Source organism: Babylonia areolata, chromosome 25 (genome assembly GCF_041734735.1).
Source record: "Babylonia areolata isolate BAREFJ2019XMU chromosome 25, ASM4173473v1, whole genome shotgun sequence".
Taxonomy (NCBI): Eukaryota; Metazoa; Mollusca; class Gastropoda; order Neogastropoda; family Buccinidae; genus Babylonia; species Babylonia areolata.
Window position 1 is genome coordinate 377,066 of NC_134900.1, and position 13,196 is coordinate 390,261.

Sequence of the window (13,196 nt, forward strand, 5' to 3'; positions counted from 1 at the left end):
ATTTTCCACACAACTTCAACAATAGCAACTACGAAGACATGATAGGAAAGGAAAGTAATGTTCTTGATCAACTGAAGTGATCCTGATGATAATTACATGCTATGAGGTACTGCAACAGGAAGGGGGTGGGGTTGTGTCACAAGTGGGGTTTGAAAAAGCCCAATATTTTTGCTTGAAACCTTCATTTTTGGGTTTTCATCTACTATGAAACCCTCCAGATGAAAGCTTCAAGTCGAAATATTGTTTACAGTGAGTTTTTGTGTTGTAATGTCGTGTGACAGTGTTTGTGGGTGTTTGTGTGGGAGGGTTTGTGGGTGGGTTTATGTGAGTGGTTATGTGTAGTGTTCTTGTTTAAAACCACAGGAAAGTGCAGGAAACAAAATTGTACTTGGTTGTTGTGTCTGATACATTTGTTGATGTTTTAGTGGTATTTCCACCTGTAGAATGAACAAAACCGAGATTTTTTCTCTCTTTTTTCCCCCAAAATATTCTGTGTATTTATTTCTAAAAATCCAAGTTATCTTCCCCTGATTGGGAGTTCTCTCATTCTGTCCACATTGAAGTTATAATGATTATATTCTCCATTCATTTTCCTTCAAGAAAACATATACTTTTACATACTTTTGAGTATGAATGAAATTTTTGTGATTTATTTTATTAGGAAAGTGATTATTTTGCAAATATGACAAATAGTTCCGAAGTGAAAGGAGTAAACAGTTATGATGTGGGCTCTTTTTACATGCTGTTGCCATGTTGGGCATGTTTCATAGTAAACAGTTATGATGTGGGCTCTTTTTACATGCTGTTGCCATGTTGGGCATGTTTCATAGTAAACAGTTATGATGTGGGCTTTTTTTTTACATGCTGTTGCCATGTTGGGCATGTTTCATAGTAAACAGTTATGATGTGGGCTCTTTTTACATGCTGTTGCCATGTTGGGCATGTTTCATAGTAAACAGTTATGATGTGGGCTTTTTTTTACATGCTGTTGCCATGTTGGGCATGTTTCATAGTAAACAGTTATGATGTGGGCTCTTTTTACATGCTGTTGCCATGTTGGGCATGTTTCATAGTAAACAGTTATGATGTGGGCTTTTTTTTACATGCTGTTGCCATGTTGGGCATGTTTCATAGTAAACAGTTATGATGTGGGCTCTTTTTACATGCTGTTGCCATGTTGGGCATGTTTCATAGTAAACAGTTATGATGTGGGCTCTTTTTACATGCTGTTGCCATGTTGGGCATGTTTCATAGTAAACAGTTATGATGTGGGCTCTTTTGACATGCTGTTGCCATGTTGGGCATGTTTCATAGTAAACAGTTATGATGTGGGCTTTTTTTTACATGCTGTTGCCATGTTGGGCATGTTTCATAGTAAACAGTTATGATGTGGGCTCTTTTTACATGCTGTTGCCATGTTGGGCATGTTTCATAGTAAACAGTTATGATGTGGGCTCTTTTTACATGCTGTTGCCATGTTGGGCATGTTTCATAGTAAACAGTTATGATGTGGGCTCTTTTTACATGCTGTTGCCATGTTGGGCATGTTTCATAGTAAACAGTTATGATGTGGGCTCTTTTGACATGCTGTTGCCATGTTGGGCATGTTTCATAGTAAACAGATATGATGTGGGCTCTTTTTACACACTGTTGCCATGTTGGGCATGTTTCATAGTAAACAGTTATGATGTGGGCTCTTTTGACACGCTGTTGCCATGTTGGGCATGTTTCATAGTAAACAGTTATGATGTGGGCTCTTTTGACACGCTGTTGCCATGTTGGGCATGTTTCATAGTAAACAGTTAAGATGTGGGCTTTTTTTTACATGCTGTTGCCATGTTGGGCATGTTTCATAGTAAACAGTTATGATGTGGGCTCTTTTGACACGCTGTTGCCATGTTGGGCATGTTTCATAGTCTGATAGGTGTGACACTGCAGCTCTGAAGGGTAGGATACAACATGAGACAACATAAACATCAAGGGTAGATGATTGATGCAACACAACATAAACTCCAAGGGTATGTGATTGATGCAACACAACATAAACACCAAGGGTATGTGATTGATGCAACACAACATAAACACCAATGGTAGATGATTGATGCAACACAACATAAACACCAATGGTAGATGATTGATGCAACACAACATAAAGACCAATGGTAGATGATTGATGCAACACAACATAAACACCAATGGTAGATGATTGATGCAACACAACATAAACACCAATGGTAGATGATTGATGCAACACAACATAAACACCAATGGTAGATGATTGATGCAACACAACATAAACATCAAGGGTAGATAATTGATGCAACACAACATAAACATCAAGGGTAGATGATTGATGCAACACAACATAAACACCCAGGGTAGATGATTGATGCAACACAACATAAACACCAATGGTAGATGATTGATGCAACACAACATGAACATCAAGGGTAGATGATTGATGCAACACAACATAAACACCAAGGGTAGATGGTTGATGCAACACAACATAAACACCAAGGGTAGATGATTGATGCAGCACAACATAAACACCAATGGTAGATGATTGATGCAACACAACATAAACACCAATGGTAGATGATTGATGCAACACAAGATAAACACCAAGGGTAGATGATTGATGCAACACAACATGAACACCAAGGGTAGATGGTTGATGCAACACAACATAAACACCAATAGTAGATGATTGATGCAACACAACATAAACACCAATGGTAGATTGTTGATGCAACACAACATAAACACCAATGGTAGATGATTGATGCAACACAACATAAAGACCAATGGTAGATGGTTGATGCAACACAACATAAACACCAATGGTAGATGGTTGATGCAACACAACAAACACCAATGGTAGATGATTGATGCAACACAACATAAACACCAATGGTAGATGATTGATGCAACACAACATAAACACCAAGGGTAGATGATTGATGCAACACAACATAAACACCAATTGTAGATGATTGATGCAACACAACATAAACACCAATGGTAGATGATTTGTGCAACACAACATAAACACCAATGGTAGATGATTGATGCAACACAACATAAACACCAAGGGTAGATGGTTGATGCAACACAACAAACACCAATGGTAGATGATTGATGCAACACAACATAAAGACCAATGGTAGATGATTGATGCAACACAACATAAAGACCAATGGTAGATGATTGATGCAACACAACATAAACACCAATGGTAGATGATTGATGCAACACAACATAAACACCAATGGTAGATGATTTGTGCAACACAACATAAACACCAATGGTAGATGATTGATGCAACATAACATAAACACCAATGGTAGATGATTGATGCAACACAACATAAACACCAATGGTAGATGATTGATGCAACACAACAAACACCAAGGGTAGATGGTTGATGCAACACAACATGAACACCAAGGGTAGATGGTTGATGCAACACAACATGAACACCAAAGGTAGATGATTGATGCAACACAACATAAACACCAAGGGTAGATGATTGATGCAACACAACAAACACCAATGGTAGATGATTGATGCAACACAACAAACACCAAGGGTAGATTGTTGATGCAACACAACATAAACACCAATGGTAGATGATTGATGCAACACAACATAAACACCAATGGTAGATGATTGATGCAACACAACATAAACACCAATGGTAGATGATTGATGCAACACAAGATAAACACCAAGGGTAGATGATTGATGCAACATAACATAAACACCAATGGCAGATGATTGATGCAACACAACATAAACACCAGTGGTAGATGTTTGACACAACATAAAACGATATAAACACCAGTGGTAGATGTTTGACACAACATAAAATGATATAAGCACCAGTGGTAGATGTTTGACACAACATAAAATGATATAAACACCAGTGGTAGATGTTTGACACAACATAAAATGATAAAAACACCAGTGGTAGATGTTTAACACAACATAAAACGATATAAACACCAGTGGTAGATGTTTGACACAACGTAATACGACATTACTGCCAGTGGTAGATGATTTGTGCAATATTGATATCCATGGTACATGTTTGACACAATATATTGATATCCATGGTACATGTTTGACACAATATATTGATATCCATGGTACATGTGCGTCAGGTCAGGTCATTAGATCTGCTACTGGTAACCTGTAATCCAGTACAACCTGTTCAGGGTCGGGTTGCCGACGACTAAACCGGCACTTCCACCGCTCCCTTCTGGGACGGGTGAGGCGGGTGGCTAGACACCCTTATGGAGATCCATAAAAGGGCGTCGGCTCAGGAGAGCCACCGACGGCCATCTAGCTCCACTGTGCTGTGTGCATGCCACACGCAGTTGGCCCCCGGGGTGTGTCTACCCATGCATGCAAAGTCTGGATCCGGCAGAATCTGCGGAAGAAACCTATCGGTTCAACGGAGAGGAAGGCGGTTACAGCAACGCACTGTGGAGTGCAGAGAGCAAGATGAGACACCGAAAGGATATCTTGGTCATCCACTGCATCCGTGCTCATCCTCCAGTCGTCTCGACTTAGTCTTGCCACTGGAAATTGGTGGACCCGGACGAGAGAGTGAGGTCGACGTTGCGCAACTCCTCTTCACTTTAAACAAACTCATCGCGCAAGTCATCAGTCATCCAAAATGACCTTTCATCCTTCATCATTTCATCACCCCCAAGTCCTGTGGCGACAGGCGAGCGACAAAACGACAGGTGTGAGTACACTGGCAGTCACAGCCGCAGACCTGCACGCAGGCGGCTCAGGCCATAGGGTCGTTCTTCGTCGACAGGAGCAGCGATGGAGCTCGGCAGCCGTCTGAGCGTCTGAGCAGCCCTCTTTAGGAATGCACTGCTCACCTCCCTGGCATGAGGAAGGGGCTAGAAAAGGTGCCCTAAAAATTGCCTGCTCCATATCACCCTGGCCAGCATACCGCGGCTGGCGGGGACCCTACATCAGCGGTCGAAACAAAGAGAAAGAAAAGAAAAAAACAAGGATCGTTCCTCTCACCATTGGTGCTTGGAACATAAGGACTCTCCTGGACAGAGATAACGCGGACAGACCCCAAAGGAGAACAGCACTAGTTGCATCCGAACTCGCCAGATACAACATCGACATCGCAGCCTTGAGTGAGACTCGGCTTGCAGGCGAAGGCGAGCTCTGTGAACGGGGATCTGGTTACACCTTCTTCTGGAGTGGACGAGGAAGCGAAGAGCGACGTGAGGCTGGTGTTGGTTTTGCAGTAAAAACAGCACTTGTCAGCAAGCTAGCTGGAATCCCAAAGGGAGTCAACGATAGGCTTATGACCATGAAACTCCCACTGGCATCTGGCCAGAAGCACCTCACCATTGTCAGTGCCTACGCCCCAACCATGACCAACCCGGATGAAGTGAAGGCGAAGTTCTACGAGGACCTTCACTCTGTCATTGCTGCTATCCCTAAAGCAGACAAGCTCATCATTCTTGGGGACTTCAATGCTAGAGTTGGCTCTGACTACATCTCCTGGGATGGAGTGATTGGAAAGCACGGTGTGGGCCACTGCAACCCAAATGGATTGCTTTTGCTTCAGACCTGTGCAGAGCATGAACTGCTGATAACCAACACAGTTTTCTGCCTCCCTACCCGTAACAGGACGTCATGGATGCACCCTCGCTCAAAGCATTGGCATCTCATCGATTATGTCATCGTCAGGAAAAGGGATAGGCAAGATGTACGTGTAACAAAGACCATGTGCGGCGCCGAGTGTTGGACAGACCATCGCCTTGTAGTCTCGAAGCTGAATATTCGAATCCAACCCAAGAGACGCCCCCAAGGCCAGAAGGCTCCAAAACGGCTCAACATCGCTAAGCTGAAAAGCATCACCCTCAAACAGTCCTTTGTGGAGCTGCTGGAAGATCGTCTGGAATCCGCCTCTCTGGACAACCAGAATGTGGAGTCTGACTGGAGGACCCTGCGTGAGCTGATCTATAGTACAGCTTCAGAGACCCTGGGACCCATGACCAGAAAGCACAAAGACTGGTTTGATGAAAACTGTGATGAAATCAAGCAGCTTCTGGATGAGAAACGCCGTCTGCATCAAGCCCACCTGAGCAACCCAAAGTCCACATCAAAAAAGGATGCATACAATGCCATCCGCAGGACTGTTCAGCAAAAGTTACGCCAGATGCAGGATAAGTGGCTGAGTGACAAAGCTGATGAGATCCAGGGATATGCTGACAGGCATGATATGAAGAGGTTCTACGATGCCTTAAAAGAAGTCTACGGCCCCACATCCTCAGGATCATCCCCCCTCCTCAGTGCAGATGGGAATACCTTGATCACCGAGAAGGAGAACATTCTCGAACGATGGGCTGAGCACTTCAACAGTGTCTTAAATCGCCCTTCCTCCATAAATGATGAAGCCATAGACCGTCTCCCACAAGTCCCCACCAACGAAGCACTGGACGATCCGCCAACACTTCTTGAGACCCAGAAAGCAATCCGTCTGCTATCCAGTGGCAAAGCACCTGGCTCAGACTCCATACCAGCAGAGGTCTACAAGGATGGAGGCACTGTGCTGACTGAGAAGCTTCATCAGCTGTACTCACTCATGTGGAAAGAAGAGACGATCCCCCAGGATTTCAAAGATGCATCTATCATTCACTTGTACAAGCGAAAGGGGAACCGGCAAGCCTGTGATAACCATCGGGGCATTTCCTTGCTCTCCATCGCAGGCAAGATACTTGCCAGGATCCTACTTAACCGCCTCACAGCACACCTTGACCAAGGTCATTTGCCTGAGAGCCAATGTGGATTCCGGAAAGAGCGCGGAACCACTGACATGGTGTTTGCTGCAAGGCAGCTGCAAGAGAAATGTCAGGAGCAAAATGCTGATCTGTTCTCCACCTATGTCGACCTCACTAAGGCCTTCGACACCGTGAGTAGAGAGGGACTGTGGAAGATCATGGCCAAGTACGGATGCCCTCGGAAATTTATTTCCTTGGTCAGCCAATTCCATGAAGGCATGCAGGCTCGAGTCCAGGACAATGGTGAAACATCTGCTCCTTTTGCTGTCACAAATGGTGTCAAGCAAGGCTGCGTCCTGGCTCCAACGCTGTTCAGCCTCATGTTCTCTGCAATGCTTACTGATGCCTTCAGAGATGGCGATGTTGGAATCGGCCTAAAGTACCGAACAGATGGCAAGCTGTTTAACCTCAGAAGGCTTCAAGCAAAAACGAAGGTCATGACAGACATCATCAGAGACTTTTTGTTTGCTGATGATTGTGCCCTCAACGCTGGATCTGAAGCTGACATGCAACTCAGCGTCGACAAGTTTGCCACTGCCAGCAGGAACTTCGGCCTTACCATCAGCACGAGGAAAACTGAAGTTCTCCATCAGCCAGCCCCAGGGAAACCCTACATTGAGCCCAACATCACAGTCAACGGTCAGAGACTCAGTGCGGTGGAGCGGTTCACATACCTTGGCAGCACACTGTCACGAAATGCGACCATCGACGATGAAGTGAACGTCAGGATTGCAAGAGCAAGCGCAACTTTTGGTAGACTCAATGCAAATGTCTGGAACAGAAGAGGCATTAGTCTTGAGACCAAGCTAAAGGTCTACAGAGCAGTAGTTCTCCCCACACTACTGTACGCCTGCGAAACTTGGACAGTGTACCAACGACATGCCAAGAAGCTGAACCACTTCCACACAACATGCCTCAGGAAGCTACTGAACATCAAGTGGCAAGACAAGACCCCAGACACAGAGGTGCTCGCAAAAGCCACCCTTCCCAGCATCTTCACCATCCTCATGCAGTCCCAGCTTCGCTGGGCTGGACACGTGGCGCGCATGCCAGACCATCGGCTGCCCAAAAGGCTCTTCTATGGCGAGCTGCAACAAGGGAAGAGATCACACGGAGGTCAGAAGAAGCGCTTCAGAGATACTCTGAAAGTCTCTCTGAAAGCGTTTGATATCAACCCTGACTCCTGGGAGGAATCTGCAGTGGACCGTGACAAATGGCGCGCTGCTGTGCACAAAGGCGCCAGGTTGTGCGAGGCCAACAGGACTGCTGCAGCTGTTGAGAAGAGGCAGGCCAGAAAGTCACGGGCAAACAAACTCCCTGACAATGATATGCCTGTCTTTGTCTGCCCCAACTGTCAGCGAACATTTCGTGCGCAGATTGGACTATTCAGCCATCTGCGCACTCACAGATAGATTCATGAGCATCCTTCCCCCCACCCCCACCACCACCCTCCCCCCATCCCCCATCCCCCATCTGGATGACAACGATGGTCATCATCGATCTCGATGGACACACCACCACCACCACATGTTTGACACAATATACATCTGTGGTTGGCATTTCATTCAACAAAATGCATATTAATACCACTGGTAGATGTTTGATACAACCAGCTGGATGTGTAAAACAGTATAACATCATTTGTAAAACAAAGATATCAAACTTGATCACCAGTGGTAGGTATCTCTTGCAAACAAAGTTCTTTCTCAAACAAAAAAACTTTATGTGTGCGTGTCTATGTGTGTGCGTGTCTCTCTGTGTGTGTGTTTGTGTGTGCGTGTCTGTGTGTGTGTGTGTGTGTGCGCGTCTGTGTGTGTGTCTATGTGTGTGTGTGTGCGCGTGTCTATGTGTGTGTGTGTGTGTGTGTGTGTGTGTGTGTGTGTGTGTGTGCGTGCGTTTGTGTGCGTGGTGGAGACAGACGGATACGCCGGCACCCCCAGGTGTTTGAGGGCACGATGAAGGAGTACCACTGGTGGGAGAGGTTCCGCTTTGGGGACTTTGATGAGGAGGATCTGGAGGAGTCCCTGGACTTTCAGGGTACACACCTGTCTGTCTGTGCACACCTGTCTGTCTGTACACACCTGTCTGTCTGTCTGTACACACCTGTCTGTCTGTCTGTACACACCTGTGTGTCTGTACACACCTTTGTGTCTGTGCACACCCATGTGTCTGTACACACCTATCTATACACACCTGTGTGTATGTGCACACCTGTGTGTCTGTACACACCTGTCTGTCAGGACATACCTGTCTATCTGTACACACCTGTCTGTCTGTCTGTACACACCTGTCTGTACACACCTGTCTGTCTGTTTGTACACACCTGTCTGTCTGTACACACCTGTCTGGACACACCTGTCTGTCTGTACCCACCTACCTGTCTGTCTGTCTGTCTGTACACACCTGTCTGTCTGGACATACCTGTCAGTCTGGACACACCTGTCTGTCTGTCTGTCTGTACACACCTGTCTGTCTGGACACACCTGTCTGTCTGTCTGTACACACCTGTCTGTCTGTACACACCTGTCTGTCTGGACACACCTGTCAGTCTGGACACACCTGTCTGTCTGTCTGTCTGTACACACCTGTCTGTCTGGACACACCTGTCTGTCTGTCTGTACACACCTGTCTGTCTGTACACACCTGTCTGTCTGGACACACCTGTCTGTCTGTCTGTCTGTACACACCTGTCTGTCTGGACACACCTGTCAGTCTGGACACACCTGTCTGTCTGTCTGTCTGTACACACCTGTCTGTCTGGGCACACCTGTCTGTCTGTCTGTACACACCTGTCTGTCTGTACACACCTGTCTGTCTGGACACACCTGTCTGTCTGTCTGTCTGTACACACCTGTCTGTCTGGACACACCTGTCTGTCTGTCTGTCTGTACACACTTGTCTGTCTGTACACACCTGTCTGTCTGTCCGTCTGTACACACCTGTTTGTCTGGTGACACCTGTCTGTCTGTGGACACCTGTCTGTCTGTACACACCCGTCTGTCTGTCCGTCTGTACACACCTGTCTGTCTGTGCACACCTGTCTATCTTTCTGTGCACACCTGTCTGTCTGTACACACCTGTCTGTCTGGATACACCTGTCTGTCTGTACACACCTGTCTGTCTGTGCACACCTGTCTGTCTGTACACACCTGTCTGTCTGGATACACCTGTCTGTCTGTACACACCTGTCTGTCTGTCTGGATACACCTGTCTGTCTGTACACACCTGTCTGTCTGGATACACCTGTCTGTCTGTACACACCTGTCTGTCTGTACACACCTGTCTGTCTGGATACACCTGTCTGTCTGTACACACCTGTCTGTCTGGATACACCTGTCTGTCTGTGCACACCTGTCAGTCTGGATACACATGTGTCTGTACACACCTGTCTGTCTGGATACACCTGTCTGTCTGTACACACCTGTCAGTCTGGATACACCTGTCTGTCTGTACACACCTGTCTGTCTGGATACACCTGTCTGTCTGTACACACCTGTCTGTCTGGATACACATGTCTGTGCACACCTGTCTGTTTGTACACACCTGTCTGTCTGTACACACCTGTCAGTCTGGATACACATGTCTGTCTGTACACACCTGTCTGTCTGGATACACATGTGTCTGTACACACCTGTCTGTCTGGATACACATGTGTCTGTACACACCTGTCTGTCTGGATACACATGTGTCTGTACACACCTGTCAGTCTGGATACACCTGTCTGTCTGTACACACCTGTCTGTCTGGATACACCTGTCTGTCTGTACACACCTGTCTGTCTGGATACACATGTCTGTGCACACCTGTTTGTCTGTACACACGTCTGTCTGGACACACCTCTCTGAACACATCTGTCTGTCCAGATAAACCTGTCTTTGCACATCTGTCTGCCTGGACACACCTGTCTGTACACACATGTCTGTGTACACCTGAATGCACATGTGTGTATAAACTCCTTTGTTTTGTTTTGTTTTTTACACCTGTCTGTACACAACTGTCTTAATACACCTGTGTGCATATACATGTCTGGACACACCTGTCTCTCTGTCTTTACTCATCTGCCTCCCTGATTTTGCTACATGTCCCAGATTTTTTTTTTTTTTTTTAACTCACAAGCTGTGTGTGTGTGTGTGTGTGTGCGTGCCCCTTGCAGGTGGCATGACGTTTGAGCAGTACACGGACAAGATCGCAGGGAAGGACATTGACAAGCTGCAGCAAGAACTGAAAGAGAACGGATCTTCTGTCCGCATCTTTGGTCAGTGGGGTGGTGGGTGGGGGATGTGGGGGCACCGGGATCATCTTGGGTGGCTGGGTGGGGTCATCGTTGTTGGTTATGTGTGACAGAGTAGAGCAGAGCACAACAGAACACAATAGAACAGAGCACAACAGAACACAATAGAACAGAGCACCTCAGAACACTTTATTTTCTCAACAAGTGAACTTCATGTGTGGTGTATGCTGTTTAACAACACACGAGAATTAGTCACTCAACGTGTGTGTGTGTGTGTGTATAAAAGTCATAAAATACTAAAACGCTAAGTTGATGTGGACTTTCCGTACAAAGATGACAATCATACGCATGTGATGGTCATATACTTTCAGTCATTCATCATGAATACATAAAGAATATGAAATGCTGAAAAACAAAGTTAATGTTAATCATACAAAAATCAAAAGTCACCTTTGGGATAACCATTGTGAGAATTAAAACAAAGACGTGCATGATTGAAACCAGGCTCTTCAACAGTATCTAAAATTAATATACAATATATGATTCACATAAGCTTGCACACGCGTGATGCACACGCACACACACTCATTCATTGTCCGAGCATAAGACATTTAATTCCTAAAGATGTAGTTGATGACTTTTCTTCCAATATTTCATTAGCCACTGAAAAAATTTTGAATGATTATTCATTGCTTAGAATGTTTTCGGAAATTTTAAACTCCAGTCCAGTTGGTATCCTCCTTTGATGTGTTATAATTAATGTTGTTATTTATATTTACATTGTTGTAGGTTAATACTTGTTGATATGCATATACATATTCTCCTTCCCATGACACCTCATTCAATACACACCACAATCTCTTTAGACCTTTTTCTTATAATATACTTTTCCTCTGATACATAACATGAATTCTTTTTACACTAATATTCACATGCACTCCCTTTCCTTTATCCACTTCCTTACTCCTTTCCGTCTAAAAACACTTATAGTGAATAGACGTTAAACTGAAGATAAAACGCACACACACACACACAGAATAGAATAGAATCATGGTTCAGTGTTATAGAATAAAATAGAATACTTTTATGTCATGTAGGGTCATCTGTGTTGGCCATGGAATACTTTAATCCCTTCAGTGCCGGGCATTATTTTGGCTTGTGCTTCCTGTTTGCCATGTATTGACTCATTTTTATCAAACGTTCTGCGCAGTAAATGCAGAATACTTGTCAATATAATCACATTTACTTTGGTTCCTTAACTTGTCTCATAAGTTGTGTGTTTTAAGTGTCACTTTGGTTCCTTAACTTGTCTCATAAGTTGTGTGTTTTAAGTGTCACTTTACTATGGTTCCTTAACTTGTCTCATAAGATGTGTGTTTTAAGTGTCACTTACTATGGTTCCTTAACTTGTCTCATAAGATGTGTGTTTTAAGTGTCACTCTATGGTTCCTTAACCTGTCTCATAAGATGTGTGTTTTAAGTGTCCCTTTACTATGGTTCCTTAACCTGTCTCATAAGATGTGTGTTTTAAGTGTCACTTTACTATGGTTCCTTAACTTGTCTCATAAGATGTGTGTTTTAAGTGTCCCTTCCTTCTATTAAGAAAGGGTGAATACCGTAGTCGCACCTTCTCGCCACGTTAAATGTGGGTGTTTCCTCAGGGGGACACGGTGCAGGTTGTTTCAACCGACGCGGCACGGGAGCGAGCAACTGGCGCTATATCAAAACTAGATCTCGGCCACTCCCAATCAAGGAAAGCCGCAGCTAGACCAGTCTAGCAATGGAGAGGGATGGGCTCCGCCATGCTTTTCTGCCCAAGACTCACCGCATGAATGACGACCACTACTCAACCCATACCGGCTCGGTCGTCACCCGGGTCAACAAGGACCGCGCCTTCCATTGCAAACAGGGTGGAGGTGACAAATGTGCTACTGGTGGACCACACAACAACAAGCTCCCGGGCCAGGAACAACATCTCTATTGGCCCGTGGAATGTCAGAACACTAAGGGACGCCAGGAAATTGGAAGAAATGACACATGCAATGAACAAATATCGCTGGCCAATCCTAGGACTCTGTGAAACACGATGGAAAAACATCGGTGAAATACCCACACTTAAAGGCCACAGACTATTTTTACAG

At 45.1% G+C, this 13,196-nt stretch overlaps 1 protein-coding gene across 1 annotated transcript in view; it reads left to right on the forward strand.

Moving 5' to 3' along the window:
• LOC143299769 (carbohydrate sulfotransferase 15-like) overlaps positions 1-13,196 on the forward strand; it is a 48,555-nt gene that overhangs the window by 15,722 nt on the left and 19,637 nt on the right. Inside the window, exons 5-6 of the mRNA XM_076613173.1 lie at positions 8,743-8,861; positions 10,978-11,079. Of these exons, the coding sequence (XP_076469288.1) occupies positions 8,743-8,861; positions 10,978-11,079 (221 nt within the window). The remainder of the gene's footprint in view (positions 1-8,742; positions 8,862-10,977; positions 11,080-13,196) is intronic.